Raw genomic sequence first — 21,515 nt, forward strand, 5'->3', positions numbered from 1 at the left:
CAAAGGTGTGATTAGAAAACAATCTTCTGCTTTGTCAAATGCTTATAGGAAGCTTGTCAGTCCTTCTTGTCCAGGGAAGAGTCCTGTCAGGAAAGACTGGACTGGGCATCTTAGTGCTTCAGAAGGTGTCCTGCTGGCACCAGCGGGGAGCCTGTCAGGAGGGCACAGGTTGTGTGATCTGGAACAAACCATGAGCTCTTGGAAACACAAGCTGCCCTTTGCGATTCAGATAAAGAGCAGAAGAGAGGAAGTCTCACGTTCACGCTCTCTGAAGGTCTCAAAGTGGTGTTCGACAAGCAGAGGCACTTTTTCAATGCTTCCTCCAGAAACTGAGCCCTTCTGAGACCAGAGGCCATAGCATACAATGACTGCAGGAACGCGCATTGACCACCTGACGTGCAGTGTGACTCTGAGGACCCCACGAAACTACCGCCTGGCTCCTCCCACCAGGGACTGGACAGGGGCCTGAGTCCTGCTTGGGCCAGAGCCCTGGATGACCAGGCTCACTGTCAATGACCTGAAAACCATCAGTGAATTAAGGACCAAATTTACTATGCCTGATGACAAAGCCTACATCTTAAAGCACATTCATGATGACCCAAATCAAGGCTGCTGATTTTATAGATAAGCCCACAGAAACTGTTCACAGCGTGTGTGAATTGCCCTGGGTCACATAGCCAGTAACTGGGCAGTTTTAAAATTAGGAATTGCTTTCCTGAACCTTTATTATTTGGCCTTTTTACTGCCCTGTAATGAGAATTCTCATTCTTTCCATCCCTGATTATGCCATCTTCAAAAGAACTACATCATGGGAGAAAACAGATTTCATCATAAGAAACACTAGGCCCATGTGTTAAGTGCTTACTGCCAGGGCAATGGTGCCCATGATGGAGTCTCCATCAGCTTGGATCAGAGTGAGGATGATGAGGAGCTCAACACCCTCTACCCACCTGACAGGGACATGAAGTGACAAGCAAGAAATAAACTTCGTTGTTTTATCAAGTCCCTGAGATGCAAGAGCTGTTTATGACTGCAGCATATATCTAGAATGCAGGGAGATGAGCAGGTTGGTGGAGTGAAACGGAGAAAAAGTTACCTGCGGTAGAGCCGGGCCATTCTTAGCACCTTTCCTCCCTTGAGACCCAGGTGACACTTGACCTTGGTGTCCTCTACCACCTGGAACTCCCATATTAACGTATCGGTCATTCAGTGGAAGAAGTGAAAGTTCATCTTCTTGGGAGTGTGGGTGGGAAGGAGAAGATGAGAAACTGGGGGATATGGCTGTGAAGACAATGTCACGTACTTCACAGAACCACAGACGACCCAGTAGAACATCTGCAGAACTGCAGAATCGAGTGCCCTTTCCCTGTCCTCAGCTTCAGTCCCCAGCTCTGCAGCAGTTTCTGCTATTCAGCCTGCTGGACTTGACCTCCTGTCCACCAGGGAGCCAAATACACGCACTGTCCCTCCCCCATGTGGACTGTTCAGGGCCCTGGTTCAGGGTGTGGAGGTCCAATAGACTTAGGGAAACGTGGGGTCCTGCATCCCCATCCTCCTCATTATCCCCACCCCACGTCTTCTCAGTGTCCATAGTCTCATCACTTGACTGATCTTGGAAGGCCCCTCAGAACCTTGTCCTTCCCCATTTCGTGGAAGTGAACAGTCCTCCACAAGATGGGAGAATCCCAGGACCCGTGGGTGAGCCATCCCTTCAAACCAGTGCCTGTTTGCAGGGTAGCCAGTGGGCACGCCTGGCAACATTGTTTCTTGGCCCCTGTCAAGAAACAATGTCATTTTTAGGTGCCACAGATGATAAATCAGTCTCTGCTCCCTTTCAACAGACTTTCTGCTGGAAGCATTTCTACAGATCGCTACTGTCTATAGTGATTCCAGAAGACTGCTGTGTTTGTAGACAGCTTCCGTGTTCACCCGAGAGTGCTGCATTTCAACCCTTCTCTTTTGCCAGGCACCTAACTAAATTGAGGCCAGCTGTAGTGGTTCATGCCTGTAATCCCAGCACTTTGGGAGACTGAGGCAGGAGGCTTGCTTGAGCCCAGGAGTTCAAGACCAGCCTGGGCAACATAGGGAGACCTCATCTCTATATACATACATACATACATACATACATACATACATAGACAGAATACTACCCTTCTCTCTTTCTGATATTTTCCTTACCCTTGAAGCAAAATTCTATTTCTTGGGGTTAGGGGTCACTTTTCACTACTCTCTAAGCTGTGATAATCCTTGGGAAACATGTGACTGATTTGAGTATCTGACTATTTTCCTTTCAGAGCCTCTTTAGCAGCCTTGGTGACTCCCATCTCACCTCAGCTTCTCACACCACCTCCTGCTCCTGGCTTTTTTCCTGCAAAGACTCCTGGCTTAGGAAGCAGGAGATCGGGGTTTTGTTTCTACATCTATGGTAAACTGTGTGACTTTAAGCAATTGGCTTCATCTCCCTGGGCCTCAGCTTCCTTATCTATAAAATGGCAATATTGGCCAGGCACGGTGGCTCACGCCTGTAATCCCAGCACTTTGGGAGTCCAAGATGGGCGGATCACGAGGTCAGGAGATCGAGACCATCCTGGCTAACACAGTGAAACCCTGTCTCTACTAAAAGTACAAAAAATTAGCCGGAAAAATTAGCTGGCCTGGTGGCAGGTACCTGTAGTCCCAGCTACTTGGAAGGCTGAGGCAGGAGAATGGCGTGAACCTGGGAGGCGGAGCTTGCAGTGAGCTGAGATCACACCACTGCATTCCAGCCTGGGTGACAGAGCAAGACTCCAACTCAAATATAAAATAAAATAAAATAAAATAAAATAAAATAAAATAAAATGGCAATATTAGATCACTTCAAGAATGAGTTCCAAGTCTTCTGTCAGTCCTCTCTCACCCTAGAACTGGCTTCACGTCTCAGATCTCTAAGGCCAATATACTGTCCTTCCAGAGAGCTTATTTGAATTCTTCACAGGCACCTTCTTCAGGCAGGACCTCATCTCCAGAGTGTGACTCTCCCTGTGGGAACCCCAGGCCTTGCCCCGGGAGGGTGGGTGGTCTCTGGAGCATGATTCTGTGGTGTCCATCTTCAACTGCAGCCCATCAGCCACCCAGAACTTGCTCATCTGTTTGGTACTCTTGTTGCATCCAGACATCCCACTTGTAGCAAATTTAGAGCACAGGAATTTCCCCTCTTTTAGGCCTTGGAGGGGTAGGGTAGGGTGTACCTTGAACTTACTGTCGTGTGAACACAGTTCAACTTTTCATTTCACTTTTATGGTGGGGCAATAGGTAGTGTTTCATGTACTGTTTTCCAGAAAAGCCTGTGACAAGGCGCTACATCTCATCCTCCTGACCTCAAAGGAGCCTGGTGCTTTCTTCATTGCCTAACCAGGGAGTTACATTTGGTGGATAAAAGAAAATCTGCCTCCTCTCTCCTCCAGTGCCCTGGGTAGGTTATAACAGGTGCTAGAATGGATTACAAAGAGAAGTGAGCTCTCTGGGTTAAAAATGGAAGCCATTCAGGCAAATTGAGGAAGGCTTGAATCCAGGCAAATACAAACACAGTCTCGTACTTCTGCATTTGCAAATGATTTGAAATCTGCCTAGAAAGTAGTATGTGACTGTATGGACGACTGAGACAAGCTAATCAAAGCAGGGGCCTGCTCAGTGAGGAAAACCTGAACCAAACAAAAAGCAAAGCAAAACCAAACAACAACAATGACAAAAAAATGGGGTAATCAGCAGGGCTCTCAGGACTCCCCAGAACTACAGCTGAACAAGCTTGTTAAGGCGTAAGTGGTTGTTTTCCATCTGGCTGAAACTGCTGGGTGCGCTCGGGTGGCTTACTGGAATAAGGATGGCTGTCACAGCTGCATTCCCAGCCACTAATTAATCCCTTCTAACCATGGCTGGGAGGTGGGTCAGGCACATGAGCCTCTCCTGTAGGATCAACCAAGACAGTAGCCAGGCTCCCAGCTCACCACTAAGTGGCCTCAGCAGCCCAGACAGAACATTGCTATCTTGGGCCATTCATCATTCTTCCTGAGCTGGTTCCCACTTGTATCATCTCAGGGAGCCTTGCGCAGGGTCCTGACAAGCAGGGAGGAGCAAAGTCCCACCATTGACAAAGCCACCTAAGCACTCTGGACTGGTTTTTCTCATCTGCAACATGAGAAATTTGCAAGCTCTACTATTCAGGTAGACTATGAACTGCAAAGTTGAGGTCCAGAATATAAAATATCAGGTGAGAGAATTGTTACCCTGATGTAACCCTAATGGTTAGGTGTCTTCTCTTGTTCAATCCTTACAATAATCTTATAAGGATGATTTTTGCTATCCCATATGACAGATGAGAAAAATGAGGCTCAGACTTGTCAAAACTTATGCAAGGAGGCCACGTAACTGGTAAGTGGCAAGATTTGAATCCTAATGTGTCTGTCTTCATGTTCTTTTCCTTTGCACCGTGTCTCTGAGTGGAGAGGCACTGACTTCCCTCAAAACCACTGCCTGATATGGAGAAGGCACCCCGATTGCACAGCCAATGACATTTGGAGTCCCAGATGATTTTATTACCGAGGAGGGAGGAAAGCCAAAGGCTGGTTTTCTCATTGACTTTGTAAGGAGCTGGTTGTCCTGCTAGAGACTACAGAAGTGATTTCGCTTTGGAAGGCCCTTTCACCTACAAGGAGCTCCAACGGTGGTATGAGAATGCTTTAGTGTGCTGTTCCTTTCAGCTTCTATGTCCATTGAGTTATGAGACTCTCTTACCCCTTTTTGTCATGTTTTCCCCTCTCTCCTACCCCCAATCCTCAGATATGCAGAGAATGTCTGTGAAAAGGAGAATGGAAAACTTCCTCAGTAAATTGGAAGAACTCAAAAGGCCAAGTAGCCTCTCAAAAGGCACCACACCCGCCACCCCCACTCCACCGCCCAACACAAGCAGTAACCAGGACCCATTCACCTGCTTGGTTATTACTCCATCTACTCTTTAACTCATAGCAAAGATTGCAAAATGGCAGCTAGTATGCCAGATCTAGGGCCATATTAATCCACATAGTTAAAATTATTTTCACACGCAATATTTAATACATATTGACTTTTCTTTTAAAAGAAAATCCAGAAGCTTTGGCAATAAAGGGCTCGCATTTATTTATGGCAACAATGGCTAGGTCTGGGTGGCAGCTGCCCACGTGGCCCATTTTACTTCTTTAATATCACGTGCTTCCCCCTTGTAGGCATTTGAGTCTGTGCCCTTTGATGCAGGCTAGCAATGGATTTTGCTACCTCAGTCTATCTTCCTATCCAATTCCATTAAAACCAAACACCAACTTGAAGACAAATAAGGAAAACTCACGCATTTTCTGAGGAGTAATTATATTCTTTCTAAACTGAAAAAAAAGCGAATACTTAAATACAATTATGCTTATTTGAAGTTCCCAATAAGAACTGATTTTCTACCCTCTGCCATAATTTTAGGAAGACTTTGTCATCATATTTCATAAATGGAATTTTGCTATTTTCAATCCGCTAGGAATTTCTGGGTTCTTCATGCTCTCTTTGTCTTAGTTTACTCTGAGGATCTGGATGTACAAGTGAAGACATTCTATAGGAAACACTAATCTCAGGCAACAGTAGTAGGGGGTGGGGGATGTAATACCAGGGAAACATAATAGCCACGAACAGCATTTCTCTGGCTCCACTGTCATTTACCTTTTAGGAATTCTGCAACCACTCAAATAATTCTGAGAATTTGCAAGAATTAGCCATCTGTGTAGCCGGTCTCCAAGATGGCTCCCAACAGTTCCACTTCCTGGTATTCATACCTTTGTGTAGTTCCTGCTCACATTGGATAGGGGTAACCTATGTAAGAAATGGGATATTGTGGAAGGGTGGCCTCTGAGGCTAGAGCATCAAAGACATTGCGGCCTCTACCTTGTTCACTCTTGTATCAGTCCCTAAGGGGAACACAGCTGCATGTTGTGACTACACTCAGGCAGTTCTGTGGAGAATTTCATGTGGCTAACAGCTATGTGAATGAGCCATGTTGAAAAGTGAATCCACTAGCCCCAGTCAAATCTTCAAGTGACTGCAGCTCTGGCTGATCGCTTAACTGTATGTAACATGACAGATCCTGAGTTACAATTACCTAGCTAAGCTGTTTCCGGTTTCCTCACTGACAGAAACTGTGTGAGATCTTAACTGTTTGTTATCATTTTAAGCCTCTAAATTTTGGAATAATTTGTTGCAGAGTGATATATAACCAGTACCACATCTTGGCTACCATTCATTCATTCAACAACGTTTATTTATTTACTTTTTTTGTAGGTGGTGGAAGGGACTGTGTTTTGCTATGTTGCCCAGGCTGGTCTTGAACTCCTGGCCTCAAGCGATCCTCCCACTTCCACCTCCCAAAGTATTGCAATTATAGGCATGAGCCACCATGTCTGGCTTATTTGTTATTTATTATGTGTTAAATGTCATGCTAGGTGCTCAGGATGCAATAGAGTAAGACTAGTATAGTACCTGTCCTGGTGGAAATTATTATCTAATGGGAGAGATGGATATTAAGCAAGCATACAGAGGAGACAACATTGAGAGGAAAGGAGAACACTTTAGGATAAAGGTGGGGAAGTTGAAGAAAGGACATTAAACCTGAGTCCTGAGACTAGAAAGCACCAGGAGGTGCCTGGCCTTTTTCCTTCTCACCTGTCTTGGTGTTTTCACTTTTTGCTGCCTTGAGTTCCTCTGGACTTGAGGCTGGGTGTTAAAGAAACTAACAAATGAAATGAAATGATATGATAGAGAAATCCTACTTTTCTTAGGGGCAAATCTCCCCTATGGTGGAAAATGGCCCATGCAGGATGAATGCTTTAAAAAAACCCCAGGGGAGCTCGTAGTGGCCAAATAGCTCTGCATAAGGAAGGGAGCTGGGGGATATTTAGAAGCTGCCTAAAAGAGGGCCCTGAGAGGGAATAGAAACTAAGGGAAACTTGGAAGAGAAAAAAAAAGTCTAACAGGAATTTTTATGCCCTAGTTTCTTGGGTGGTATGTGATAAAATGCACTTCTTCCCACAAAATAGTAAAATTCCTTGTTCCCTAACGCTTTCTGGAGTAGTTTTGCTTCTTGAGGATTCAGCAAAGCACCACATCCTTCTTCTGGGTTGGCTTCAGGTGAATCCAAGGCTTGTTCATAGGAGACCAGCCACCTATGGTTTGGACATAAAAATGTAAATAAATAAATGCTCCTGATCATCACTATAATTCCAAAATAGACAGCTATACTCCTGATGCTTGATGATGGCATCACTGTCACTGCTGACAGCTGTACAGAGGTTGTTAAAAGCAGGCCTGAGTAGGTGCTGCTGCAGCTGCCAACACTGCTGCCCAGCACCATGCCGAGCATTTACACACAGCTTGGGAAATGCAGGCTGGCTGCAAGACTGAGGAAAGCTGCCCATCTGCCACTACCTTCCCCTTTCATCCTCCAGGGAGTGGGGTTCACGAGGAAGCAGGGGGTTTAGCAGGGGGTTTATGGCCACATCCTTGTTCTAGCACTCAAGTGTGGCTCCACTGAGCAGGGCCTGGGACCACAGAGTTGCCACTTCCTTCTCAACTTGCCTGTCTTCCTGCATCAAACTGCCTGAGCACTTCTTCCCTTCGGATGACTTCTTTACCAGGAGCACCTGCGTGTTTTACCCCACTAGGCCTCCACTGGCCTTTAGAAAGCACCTAGCCTTTTCTGACCTTGAAGGCGAACATGACTTGGGTTTAAATAAGGAATTTCTGCAGCCTCTGGTATTCTCTGAGTGTCCAGACCAAACATAAGCCCAGCAGCTCCTGATGTTCCACACCCACACTGCCAGTACAGTAGATGCTAGCCCCATGTGGCCACTTACAGTTAAATTGATTAAAATGACATAAAATGGAAAATTCAGTTCCTTAGTCACCCTAATGCTCAAATATGGCTGGTAGCCATTGTACTGGACAGTTGATATTATAGTACATTTCCAACACCACAGAAAGTTTTAGTGGATAATGCTGTGTCTTGAGCCAGAGCTCATAGAATGAATTCTGCTATCTAGGAGCTGGCTACTACGATTAAACAAGGAAACTGTCCACTCAGGTTAAACAGCGGAAGCCCATCTCACCCATGGGCTAGGTACAAAAGTCAACAGATCTTTGTTTCTTTGGCTGAAGAAAGATTTGGCTTGTGGTTAGGGGCCATGCATAAGAAATACTGATGGTATCTTTGTACACTGGCGTAACACTGCAGGGAGATAAAGGGCTTAACCATGAGAGACCCAGGAAGCAGAACCAACTGAAGGCCCATTTGAATCACCTCCCCATTCTTGGGCTCCTTTCTCTTTCAATGGAGTGACAGGTGGAATTGTCCCTGTGGTATTTATTTATTTGTTTACTTGAGACAGTACAGGAATGCTATCAGCTCACTGCAGCCTCAAACTCCTGGGCTCAATCAATTCTCCTGTCTCAGCTTCCCAAGTAGCTGGGATTACAGGCATGTGCCACCACATGTAGATAATTTAATTTATTTTTTATTTTTATTTATTTATTTTTTTAAGAGATAGGGTCCTGCTATGTTGCCCAGGCTGGTCTCCAATTTCTGCCCTCAAGTGATCCTCCTGCCTTGGCCTCCCAAATCTCTGGGATTAAAGTGTGAGCCATGGCACCCATATATAGTATTTAAACAGTTTTTTGCTTTGTTCTATATTTAGGTGATAAATGCATGGAGCTGAAGTTTGAGTACATTCAGTGATGTGATTCCTTGTAGATAGTCCACAAAGCAGGCCTTTCTTTGCCCCAGGCTTTGTTCAAGGAAGGGTCTGCTCTCTACCAGAGACCCATGTGTTTTGCAATTAAAGAACATAAATTTCCTCCCTGAACTCTTTTCTTGGGAGGCTAGAATTTCAACCACATCACCGAGCATTAGGAAACACAACCCTGGCCCCATAGATCAAACCCGAAGTTAGTATATACTAGTGAGTTTTGTGCCTGTAAACATGCAAAGGGGATTTAGGTCCTCAGAAACACGGCTAAAGTCCTTTAGACCAGTCCCCAGCCATGGAACAGTAATAGTTGGTGGCCTGATAGGAACCAGGCCGTACAGTAGGAGGTGAATGGTGGACGAATGAGTAAAGCTTCATCTGTATTTACAGCTGCTCCCCATTGCTCACATTGCCACCTGAGATACCTCCAGTCAGATCAGCAGTGGCAATAGATTCTCATAGGAGAGTGAACCCTATTGTGAACTGCTCATGTGCAGGATCTAGGTTGTGTACTCCATATGATAATCTAATGCCTGGTGATCTTTCACTGTCTCCCATCACCCCCAGGTGGGACTGTCTGGCTGCAGGAAAACAAGGGCTCCCACTGATTCTACATTATGTTGAGTTGTATAATTATTTCATAATATATTACACTGTAATCATAATAGAAATAAAGTGCACAATAAATGTAATGTGCTTGACTCATCCCAAAACGATCCCCCCTCCTCCCTGTCTGTGGAAAAATTGTCTTCCACAAAATCAGTGTCTGGTGCCAAAAAGGTTGGAGACCATTGCTTTAGACCCTCCCCACCTACCCCCATCACCCAAGACATGGCAAGCTCTGTCCTCCCCAAACTTCTGTAGCTTGCTATGTTCTGCCTACTCAGGCTGACTCTAATTATCTATTGACATTCATCTTTACGTGTATTTTATATGTACACATCTTGCCTTTACAGCTAAATCATAAATTATTTAAGGGTAAATGGTATGTGTCTTTTCCCTGTTTGGTACCCCACAATGTCTAATATGCCTTCAGATACAGTGCTTCTTTCACATCTAACTGCATTGGCACCAGTTATGAGTGATTCTCTCACAGGAGAGAGAAACGATGGCTATGGTTAACCAGACAGATATGTTTTTTAATTTGTTTTAATTATGTACTTAATTCTGAAGGATTGTAAGGGGACTCTCATGTCAAGGATTTACATCATTTACAAAACCAAAAAGAAAGTCAGTTGCCTTAAAACAAACCAACCTGTGGGGTGACCCCAGTGTCGACTGTAATCAGAGCCCTGTGAGAGCAGATCCATTTCCAACCTCTTCTAATAAAAGACTGTGGTCTTGTGCTCCATAGTGTGTATGATTTTTTTTAAATCTGAGGATTTAAAAAATGTGTGATACATGGTTAATTAGAATCTTAGAGTAACAGACCACACTACTACATGAAGATTCTCATTTTAAAAAATGTTTTCAGCAGTTTCTCATCATTTGGTGCATCTCTTCCTTGTTCACTTTTTATTATAACACTAAATATCATTTTATGCTGAGCTAAAGGTCGTTGTTATTGCATTAAGAGAAATCTGTGCTTTCTAATATTGGAACAGCTGCAATAACTTAGAGTAAAAAAAATCCCTAAGTATATTTTACAAATGCTATTCTAAATATTGCCTAATACACTGCTAACTTTGGCTAGATTTTAAATAAAATGAGAGTCCAGTGAAATTATATGTAAGGCATATTCTGGTGAATTGGAGCATAGTCTTAAGGATTAGCAGTTTTTACACTGTTTCTTTATAAAACTGTGGAGGATTATTATGGAAATTGGTGTCATGATTATTTTAAACTCTGGCTTTATTAGCTGTAAGAAATGCTTTACTCCTGCATGACCTGCTGTCACCTCTGGCTCTCCAAGCTCACCATAACAAGTGGCATTGCAGTCCTTATTTCCCACAGGAGGTCAGTTAAGGCTGGAGGTTTAAAGCACCAACCTGAGCACACATCACAAATCCAGGAGGCGTGGACGCCCCATTCCCAACTCCTTGTTGTCACCAGAGACTCACCACTTTGCTTCCTCCTGTTCCCATCCCAACTGTTTAGGTAAGCTTTGATAATTTGCATCTGTCGTTTTAGAATTAATAACAGAATACTGACAGAAAGGGATGTGTTGGGGTTATTAGCAAACATTTGTTATTGTTCTGACTCAGGAAAGCTTGGAAGGCCCCCAAAACCCCACATCATCCCCAAGGCCTGTGGTTGGCTTGCAGCTTCCCAGGGCCTATTATTTAGGGACGGTCTGTGTTGTCCTATCAAACAATGATGCCTCCTCACCCTCTGTTTGTTCATCCAGTCACCATCTTTCCCTGGGACATGGAAGGGTGTATCAAAGCAAGAGAAAGAGTCAGTGGTTGTTTCTTCCTCTGCTCTCTAGGTTGGGTATTGTTTCTGTACCTTAGATACACCCATTTTAATTAATTATGAAGTCTATGTTTTGCAAGGCAGGTCTCTGCCTTATGCAGAAGATTTTGTGTGTGTGTGTGTGTGTGTGTGTGTGTGTGAAAAATCGTTGTGAAATTTATCTGGTGATTTGGAAGCAAGTGGCTCGAGGCAACCATGCAACATTATGTACACACTCAGTTGCATTTTCCTGTGAAAGGAAGCCTTCAAATTCATTTCTAAAGTACTGTGAAAGCTCACTTGGGCCACTGCTGCTTGCCCTTTGCCTCTTTACAAGCTGTAAGCCACCATGTGGACTTGCATCAGAGAAAACTGAGTTCCACCTTGACAATTCTTCAGTGAATAACTAATTGAAATATTTACCAAGAAGGAAGACAGGCGTCCCCAAGAACTTTAATCTTTCTAGGGGCAATCGCTATTTAAAATAGGTGTCAAAGTGCCATCTAGTTCCCAAACCAACCCAAAGAAGGAGGATTTCTACAAGACTCAGTTGAAAGGCAAACTTTCTTTTACTACAGTGTTTTATTTTTGAGGTAGAGGCAGAAGTGAGCAAATGAAATGATAGAGAAATCCTAGAGAAGAGAAGGTTAAGTCAAGGACAATGACACATAGTTGTAATGTTGTAATGATTGTTGCAGGATCTTGGCAGAGAAGGATGTGCCTGTGTTGAAATGCAGTTTTCACAGAATGATATCCATAGATTGGAATCTCAAGGCCTGTACAACCCAACAGTTAGGAGTTCCCAAAGGCAGCGTCATTTAATCTAAGATTCAGGAGACCCAGGACCACCTATACCATCCAGAGTGCTTCTTGTTTTTCTTTTTTTTTCTTCTTTGAGACAGAGTCCAGCTCTGTCACTGCAGGGCGGAGTGCAGTGGTATGATCATGGCCTACGGCGCCTCAACTTCCCTGGCTCCATCGATTCTCCCTGCTCAGTCTCTTGAGTAGCTGGGACTATAGGCATGTGTTGCCACACCTATTTGTTTGTTTGTTTGTTTTCAATTGAGATGGGGTCCCCCGAAGTTGCTCAGACTGGTCTCAAATTCCTGGTATATTTCTCATGATCCTCTGGCCTTGGCCTCCCAAAGTACTGAGATTACAGGCATGAGCCACCACACCTGGGTGGTTTTGAAAATACAGACCTCTGGGCCCTACTCCAGACCTGGTGAAACAGAAATCTCCTGGGAGTTGGGGGAACGGGAGAGCTATCTGCCTGCTAATCACACTAAAGTTTAAAGCCACCAGAGACCTCTGTCTTTTATACTCACTGATGGATCCAAGTGACGCAACTCAATAAATACCTGTTGAATGAATGAAGGCCTTAAAGGTTCGTGGTACTCAAAGGCTCCAATTACGGATATATTTTCCAGGCCATCTAATCCAAAATGCTGTCATAAGTAAAATGTCACATCCCCCAAGAGGCATTCCTAACCAGGCTAGGGAGCAAGGGAAGCTCTCCTATCTTTGTCCAACAGCCTCAGCGAACTGTCCCTACCTTAACAGGCCTCATCTGCCAGTACTTAACTACAAAAGCTGTGACAGAGGAAGCAGCAAACCAGCCTCACAATGCTGCACTCTAAAAAAAGATGGGATCAATAAAATTAAGGTATAAAAAGGGCCCTAGATATAGCATGTGAGTAAATCTGTCACCCAGCAATGACAGAAGTTGGGCAAACTTCTATAAGCCATACAGTTTTATCTGTAGGCTGAATAGCCAAGAGATTAAATTTCTTCCCTAATCATTCAAACCACACGAAAGAGAAGGCAAGAGAAATGCAATCTTGTTTCTGTATCTACATTGTGCTAAGATTGTAATAAAAACCCACTGCATCCTTCAACATCTGAATGGATTAACTGTAGTATATCTATACAATGGAATGCAATAAAAACTATTGATATACCCAAGAATGACTCTCAAATGCATTATGCAAATTGAGAAGCCAACTCTAAAAGATTACATGTTATACGATTGTTTTTAAGAAAACATTACAAAAAATGCAAAACTATGGGGATAATGGGATGCCTAATTAGGATTAGGAATGGGGGACAAATTTATCTGCAAAGGAGTAGCACAAAGGAATTTTTTGAGATGATGAAATGATCCCATATTCTGATTGAGATGGTAGTTACATGACTACATGTATATGTTAAAACTCAGAACTTTATACCAAAAGAGTGAATTTGCTGTAGGCAAATTATATATTAAAGGAACCCACTGCATTTACCATTCACAATGTAAGTTATTAGATCTCTGAGGGCCCTGAGACACTTTTCTTCTGTTTATCAGTGTGGGGAATGCAGGAAAAAGTTATCTTGAGGCACAAGTGTGAAAGTGAGGAATCACTGCTAGGCCTTAGAGTCTATGCTAAGTACATTATACCTGGTGCCAAATGTAGCATGTTAGAAACTGGAAACCGTTTTGTAGAAAATTCCTTTATTATAGTGCAAATAACTTTCAGCAGTGACATAATGTAACAACACATTTAGCAACATTTTACACCACGCAGTAAATAAGAAAGTGTTTCTTTGAAAATATGTCATCATAGGAACATTATTTCTACATTAATGCCAGAAAATGCCAAGGCCGTTTATCTCAAGGCAACAGGGCTCCCTCCTTCCTTTTGGGTATCTTCTTTTTAACACAAATGAAATGACTTGCCGTTTTAACAAATCCTCAATTATAAAAGCGATGTCTCAGGGGGTTTTGAACTAAGGTCGGCAAGATTTGAAATGGGGCTTCAAAATTTTAAATAATAATTTAAAAATACTTCTGGCATAGCCCAAAAAGTAGAAGTCACTTCTATTAGGTTTTAAGTAGATATACACACTCACTCCAATTTTACTGCAGAAATGGACAGATTGTCTAAAGCCTGCTTTCTATTCCCCCAGAACCTGATTGTTATTTATACTCCTTGGTTTTGGTTATTGCAGAACTGGGGCTCTGGTCAGAAATAACTCCTCACATACCCAAATACTTTCCTGTGGAAGCTTTAAATTGCACTTTCCATCCTGAAATTCTCACCTTAGACCTCACAGGCCCAGGAGAGGGTGTGAATACTGTTTCCAGTTTACATCTAAAGCCCCTTACTAATTTGGGCTATACCTGAATCAAATCATCACATCATTTAGATTAATCCCAATAGGCTTATCCAAGAGGTTCCCACTAACCGCACAGAGAAACAAACAGTTAACATTGTATTTTCACACTAAGCTGTCTAAGGGCTTGGCTGCTAATGAGTTAGCTGATAGGTAGACAGAATAAGAGTCTCAATTCCAATCAGTTACACACCCTGCTCCTCTAGTTTCTGCTGAATTATGCAGTGGGTGGGAATGGTTGGCCACTCAAAAGAGTCTTCCTATGGGGCTCTTCCACCATAAGTTGAATCAAAACTCCCACAAATGTTATTTCAAGGTGCCCTTTAAGTCTCTATACAAACACTTCTCAAAATTTAGGGACTTTGAAGTGACAAGCCATGAGAAGTTAATCACAGGCTTGAAAATACCTGGAACCACAGAGCAGCCCCCACGGAACAGGCTGAATATGGTTAAATAAGTTGGCTGGTACATAAAGCTTTTCAATATACAGCCAGTCTTGTTGGATACAGTATCTTCTTATATAACACAATGGAACTGTGCTAAACAGTTTCAAAGTTGAGAAGAATCCAAATATATCACCTATAAAAAATTCACAATTTTAGTTTGTTTATTTTAGACTTTGGTACTGAAACACTGTCTACATTCTTGACACTTGAAAATGACATGGTCACTTCAGTGCCTCTGCATGTTGTGTAAAAAAAAAAAAAAACTCAAAAAAGCAAAGCAGGACAAGGATGTGTCATTGCAAGACACAGTATGCTGTACAAACAAAACCTAAATTATATATAAATACACCCCCACCCCAGAACCCTGTCTTCCCTCACTACCTGATCAAAGCAATGCCAAGGGTCCCTCCCTCCAGGGCCAATGTAGCTTGTAAAGTCCAGAACCCAGGACTTTAAGCATCCCTTGCCTTGCGGTGACATTTACAGTACTGCAGCCTCCTGTTGGAGTCACCCTGTTTGATCAGTTCCATAAGTGCAGGGAAACGCCTACAGCTTAATTGGAAGCATTCACTCTACTGGCTGGATTCAAAGACCTGGAGTCCTGGGAGTTAACCTTTCAGATAAACTGGATCATTTCCTAATCTGAATCCCATCTAATCCTACTATCTCCTCAGAGCCAACACAGTAGGAAGCATCTTCTACTCTGAAGCTTCCAAAGGCATTACTTAGGGATATTGGTGAGGGTCACATAAGAAAAGTTATACAATGAGCTAACAGCTTAAGTTGATATAAATTACTTCCAAGTAAGTTATTCAGGGCCATTTGCTTCTGCTTTACACTGCATTCCACAGTCATTTTCATATTATTCCTTTAAAAGTTTATATTATAGTCGCTTTAAAAATTGTCTAAGCAGTCACCTCTTGTGTTTTTGATTAATTTAATAACAACTTAATGAGCTATTATATAAATCAAGAGAGAAATAATTAGTCTTAAGGAAGCCAATACTGTGCTAATTCCCAGTAAGGAGAAAAAGCAATGTAAATAGAATTTTACATAACCAACAATAACTTGAAAAGCAGTTTTATCAAAATGGTTTTGTAAAGGTTTCCCAAAAGCACTTACAGCAATTTATATCAAGAGATCCTAAGTTTAGGGGTATGGAGAATCTCAATTCTTTAAAGCAGAAATTCACCAGTTTCATAATTGTAACATGTAATTTTCTCCCCTAGGACCTAAGATATTTATACATTCAAAAGTTTATAACTTGCTGTTCTTGAGACATTGTTCGTTCTCTAATACATACATTGAGTGAAATAAATAACTACAAGAAAGCTTCAACAATCTGAATTAACATTATGCTGTGCAAAACAAAAACAAAAACAAAACAAAAAAAAGTCAAATCTTGAACAACCTACATTCTATGTAAATACCCTGACTAAAATATTGGTTGTGCTACACAATTCCACTTCAGCGCAGAAATGCATTGATTTCACTGTACCGTTGTTGTTGGCTTTTCAAGTGTCTTTAGCACTTCTGTTTCTAAGCATTGCCTTGCTTTGAAAAGATGAATAATTTGCTACCAAATCACAAATCATCACAAATCCATTTTAGTGTGGTCTGAATAAAATCCAGCATAAATGTATTATTTTATTCTGGGTATAATGGCTCGGTGTCTTTGTCCCAACAGCTTTCTTCTTAAGGGCAAACCACGGTTGAAGTTGTCATTTTGGGTTTAAACTGTACAAAAGAAGAGACAGTGAAGCTTGCCATTTGTTTTTGTTTTCTTTTTAAGTGTCCAGATCTTGCTAGGACACTTCTTCCAGACCAACAGTCAAGACAGTTGTGGCATGTGATCCTATTTGAAATAGAGGTGGTTTAAATCAGCCAAGCTTGGTGATCTGGAGGTCTCCGTTTATCTTTATGGTGTCAATTGCAGATAACGTTTGAATGCGATGGTAAAAATCAAAAAGTTGGTGTCCATCCACAAACACTCGGAAACGTGGGTGCTCACAAAGAATTTCCACCTGGAAGAAACAAAATAATAGTCCACAATTTCAATGAACCCTACTGGGGAAAACAAATAATACTTCATTTTAGAGAAAAAAAGGCAGTATCTTCAGTGGTTCACAAACATTAGAATGCATTGAAACCTGCAGAGGGCTTGTTAGAACACAGATTGTTGGGCTCTACCTCCAAAATTTCTGATTCAGTAGGTGTTAAGAATGTGTGTTTCTACCAAGTTCCAAGGTAATGCTGATATTGCTAGAATAGAGAACCCACTTTGAGAACCATTGCTCTACACTATTCAATATAATACCTTTTAAAGATTTAAAACTGCATTCCTTTAACATATCTCCCTTCTGCCTATACTCCAGAAAGTGATGTAAAGTAGCATAGACTTGTTTATATGGCACTTAATGCCTCCACTGTCATCCCCTGAACTATTCTATTCCACCTTCAGAAGGGCCCCTCACAAGGCAGAACTGGCATCCATTAGTAGAAGACCATAATAGTCTAGACACTCAAAATATGCTAAGCACTAAGGCAGAGAGAAGGTTACACATAGTAATTACCACTGGACAAAGAACATGTAATTAACAAGGTTTTGTTGAGTCAAACAGAAATACCGGTTCCATAAGGTAAAAGCTTTTTCCTCAAGTAATTTACCATAAAGTTTAATTACTGGTAGTGTGCTATGATGGGTTTATTAAAAGCATTGGCATTCACCATGTAAGGAGGCTCCATATGTGCTATTAGTCACATTTAATTCATATTACTAAAATTTTATCACCAAGAAAGGCCTATTTCACTTCAGTTTTGTTGTTGGGAGCATTATATTCCTCCTGGCAGTCAGAAGCTGTGGTTATTCACATTCATGAGCTATGCATTAAGGTTCATCACTGAGAAACTATCCTCACCAAGAGGAGCCCAAGGGGACATCACCATTCTAGAGAAGGGGGTGAGGAGAGAGAATGGGTCAAGGGTGCTTTCCAGAGACTATAACTAGAAGGGCAACTATCTCAATGCTACCACTGATGCAAAAATCATGGATTCTTATTTTCCCCTCAGAATGTAAGAAGGGAAGTGAAATAATTACTTCTTCATGAGGCACTTGAAAATTTCTAGATGAAGGGTAACCAGTTAAGTGTAGTTCTGTTTTATTGGGCTCATATGTAACATGGAGCTTTTAACTGAGTTGTCATTATTGTGATGTAATGTGAAAGTGTAATGACAATTCATCACTAGGTCTGACCCCTTTTCAACACCATTACTACTTGCATTTCCTTTTTTTTTTTTTTTTTTGACAGAACCTTGCTCTGTCACCCAGGTTGGAGTGCAGTGATACAACCATAGCTCACTGTAGCCTTGAATGTCTGGGCTCAAGCGATCCTCCCGTCTCAGCCTCCCAAATAGCTAGGACTACAGGTGTGTGACACTACACCAGGCTAATCTTTTTTTTTTTTTAAAGAGGCAGGGTTTTTGCTATGTTTCCTAGGCTGGTTTTGAACTCCTTTGCTCAAGCAATCCTCTTGCCTCAGCCTCCCAAAGTGGTGGGATTACAGGCACAAGCCAATGTGCCACTACTTGCATCTCTTATTTGGCATTGCCTTTCATAGAGGAAGGTGCTGCTAATGTTGCTTGACTGAATGAAAAGTTTGGATTGTGCTTCCTGCCCAAAAGATAGTGGGGAGCAAATCTTTATTCATCCAGTCCCAAGGGAAGGAATTTGTCAGCCAGTCTGTAACCGTGAAATAGACTGCGGTTAATTAATCCAGAGCGGGAAACAAGGACACAAACATGGCCTCATTAGCAAAGGGAACAAGAGAAAATGAAATGATCATCATCATATTCTTTAAAATGTCATACAAATAAGGCTGAGAGCTAATAAGTAGCTCTCAACCTTATTAATATTTATTAATATTTAATAAGTGGGTACTTATTAGTATTGATTAATCAATCAGATATTTGGGGGTAGGTATCTACTATATGTTGGGTACTACATAGAAAAGTTACTTATTCTTAACAATTTGGTCACGTAAATATGGGTCTATTTAAATGTGTGAGCTGAATAGAACTAACAGTTACTATGGCAAGTGTTAATTTACATCAGCAAACAGAGCTCTTTTGATCTTTTTTTCACCATTGGGTGACAAATTTCCTGGACATGCAAAAATTCTGGCCGCTTCAAGTGTTCTTGGCACACACTAGGTAAGTCGAACATTATCACCCTGCCAGTGGCTGGAGCCGAGGCACTCGAGGTACTCACCCTGAATGGCTGGTCTGGAATGAATGGGAAGTAAGGGATTGCTGACTGTTCTTCACCCCTCTCCCCAGATATACAAGAATTTCTGAGTAGCTGCCGATCTGTGAACACAGCTTTGAGTTCAATTGCCACATCGGCAGGAGGGTCTTCAGAGTCCCCACAGGTCAAGCTGATTGCAAAGCTGAAAAGAAAATCATCTCATTGATTCAGGGTTGGATATAAAAACATTTCAAAATGACCCAGGTGCTTATATTTCCTGTTCCTCCTCTGGGTTTGCCCGTTTTTAAGAGGCCACTACTCTTCAAGAGAGGTTAGATTATGGAGAAGTAAGTCAAACCAGTTTATTTTGTTACCTAAAGCAAGCTCTGGCGAAAACTTTGGTGGAGGTGAAAATGACTAAAATTAGCGATTTCAAATACCCCAAAGCGACCACACATCTATGTCTTAATCCACTTCGGAATTCTCAAAAACAGCCACAGAAATTGACCACGGGAAATAATGTTAAGTTGGGTTCTTATTCATCTTGATAGTTCTTGCTTCTGGCACCATGTTTCAAAACCATAAATAAAAAAAAAAAAAAAAAAAAAAAAATCCTTTGGCCTCCCTAAGGGTCAAAGAGAAAATGTGGGCCTATATTTATAATCTCTGATATAAATAGCTGTCTGGAGAAATGATGGCTGGGATTCATACACATTCTTTTCATGGGAACATGGTACTTTCTTGGCACTGGCAACTAGCAACATTGTGCACAAGGAGAGGAAGAGGAGGAGTGCTAAACCACAACAGGAGTGGGCAGGGCTCAGCCACAGCCTGATAGTTCTGTAAAGACTCTGCCTTACCTCTCTGGGTTGAGGTCTACGATGCCCATCACTAACACCTTCTTGCCTGGTCTCATGCCACCTTTAATGTGCCCACAAAATGGAACTATCTGCAAAGGGTGGGAGAAGAAAAATGAGTTTCACAGCCTGTTAGGGAAGAGCCAAGACCTCAGATCCTGAAGGCCTGACCCATTGGAAAATGCAATAAACAAACGAATAAAATTTTAAAAAGCAATGAGAAAGGAGGAGGGTACAGGCAGAGACACAGAACACAGAGCAAAGCCATTTACCAGTCGTGGGAAGTACACGTCCGCTTGAACTGGAGAGCCCAAAGAGTTGTTTAAATGGCCATCATCTAGTTTCTAAAAATAGAAGCACACAGATTGGCTTTCCATGGGCTCTTTTTTGGGGGGCTGGAGGAAGAACCCACACAGATGTGGTGGAATCCAGCAGTCTTCCACACGCACACAGTGTCTGCCGATGATGCCTCTTCACTGTCTCTTAGATAATCTCATAACCCCCGAAAAAAACCCATCCTTTCCACCCGGTGGTTAAGCTTCTGAAGATCCGCAGACCCTTCAGATCCAGATCAAAATCAAGGTCGAGGTCCACCGAGGAGCCAGAGCCCCACGCCGGAGGAGGGCAGGCCCCTCTTCAACCGCAAACGCTTCTGGAAGCGCGGTGGGCCAGGCCTGTCCTCCGGGACGTGGCTGAAGTGGAGCGGCCGTGCTCAACTTCTCTCGGGAGCCCCGGGCGCCGACCCATTTCCAAGGGGGAATTCCCCGGGACGTCGGGGGCGGTGGCAGGGCGCGCGCCCCGGACACACTCACCCACGCGCACACCTGGCTGGCGGTTGCACGGCACAGATCGGGCTGTCGGGCGCCCCCACCCCGCCATCCTCCCCAAACTCCCTCCCCAGCCCAGAGCCCCGCAGCCCGGGAGCCTCTCCAGCCCCCAACACCGGCCGCGCGCAGCCGGCGGCTGCTAACAGGTACCCGGCGCCTTCCCACGCGGGGGGCGCCGGCCAGGCCTGCGGCTTCTCAGCACCCCAGCACTGCTGGAGCAGGCGGCAGCGGAGTGCGGGGCGGCGGGGAGGGGCGCCTCGCGCGCGCCCTGCCACACTCACCACCACGGCATCGCTGTCGGCCACCGATCCCGCCATCTTCTTGCCCGGCGCGGCGGGGTACGTGGGACGCAGCGCGCGGGCGGGGATCCCGGGGCTGTCCTGCGCGGGGCGGGGGCGGGGGCGCGGGTCCGAGCTGGCGCGGGCGCGCGCACACACGAGGGGGCGCGCGCGCGCACGCCCGGGGCCCGGCGCCGACCTGGCAGGCAGGGCCTGGGAGGAGGGGAGGGGAGGGAGGCAGCGCGGGACGCGAGGGCCAAGGTGCTCGCCGCGGCCCGGAACGGCCCCGGACCTGGACCGACGCTGCTGCTTGCTACCGCTGCCGCTGCCCGACCAAGAAAGGTGGCAAGGGCCGTGCCGCGTCGGCTCTGGGCAGCATTTAAAGGCCTCCGGGGCCCGGCTTGGGAACCGGGAACAGGGCGGGGACCCGGCGGGGCTGCCGCGGCTTGCTCAGCGGGCCCTGCCCCTCGGCCATTGGACGGTGGCGGAGGCCGGGGCGGGAGGGACGGGCCTGTCCCGGTCCGGGAG

General features: G+C 44.0%; 2 protein-coding genes across 2 annotated transcripts in view; one reads left to right on the forward strand and one right to left on the reverse strand.

The window, feature by feature from the left end:
• Positions 1 to 13,657: 13,657 nt before the first annotated feature.
• Positions 13,658 to 21,341, reverse strand: LGALSL (galectin like). The gene is made up of 5 exons (XM_005575748.5): positions 20,991 to 21,341; positions 20,155 to 20,226; positions 19,886 to 19,974; positions 19,050 to 19,227; positions 13,658 to 16,806 (listed from the first exon to the last, which is right to left on the reverse strand). The coding sequence occupies exons 1-5, from the start codon at positions 21,024 to 21,026 to the stop codon at positions 16,663 to 16,665; spliced, it is 519 nt and encodes a 172-aa protein (XP_005575805.1). The 5' UTR covers positions 21,027 to 21,341; the 3' UTR covers positions 13,658 to 16,662.
• The window catches only part of LOC141408271 (uncharacterized), a 63,757-nt gene continuing 58,976 nt past the window's right edge, over positions 16,735 to 21,515 (forward strand). The window contains exons 1-2 of the mRNA XM_074010890.1: positions 16,735 to 16,781; positions 20,581 to 21,047. Coding sequence (XP_073866991.1) covers positions 16,735 to 16,781; positions 20,581 to 21,047 — 514 coding nt within the window. The remainder of the gene's footprint in view (positions 16,782 to 20,580; positions 21,048 to 21,515) is intronic.

The sequence above is a fragment of the Macaca fascicularis genome, chromosome 13 (assembly GCF_037993035.2).
Source record: "Macaca fascicularis isolate 582-1 chromosome 13, T2T-MFA8v1.1".
NCBI classification, from domain to species: domain Eukaryota; kingdom Metazoa; phylum Chordata; class Mammalia; order Primates; family Cercopithecidae; genus Macaca; species Macaca fascicularis.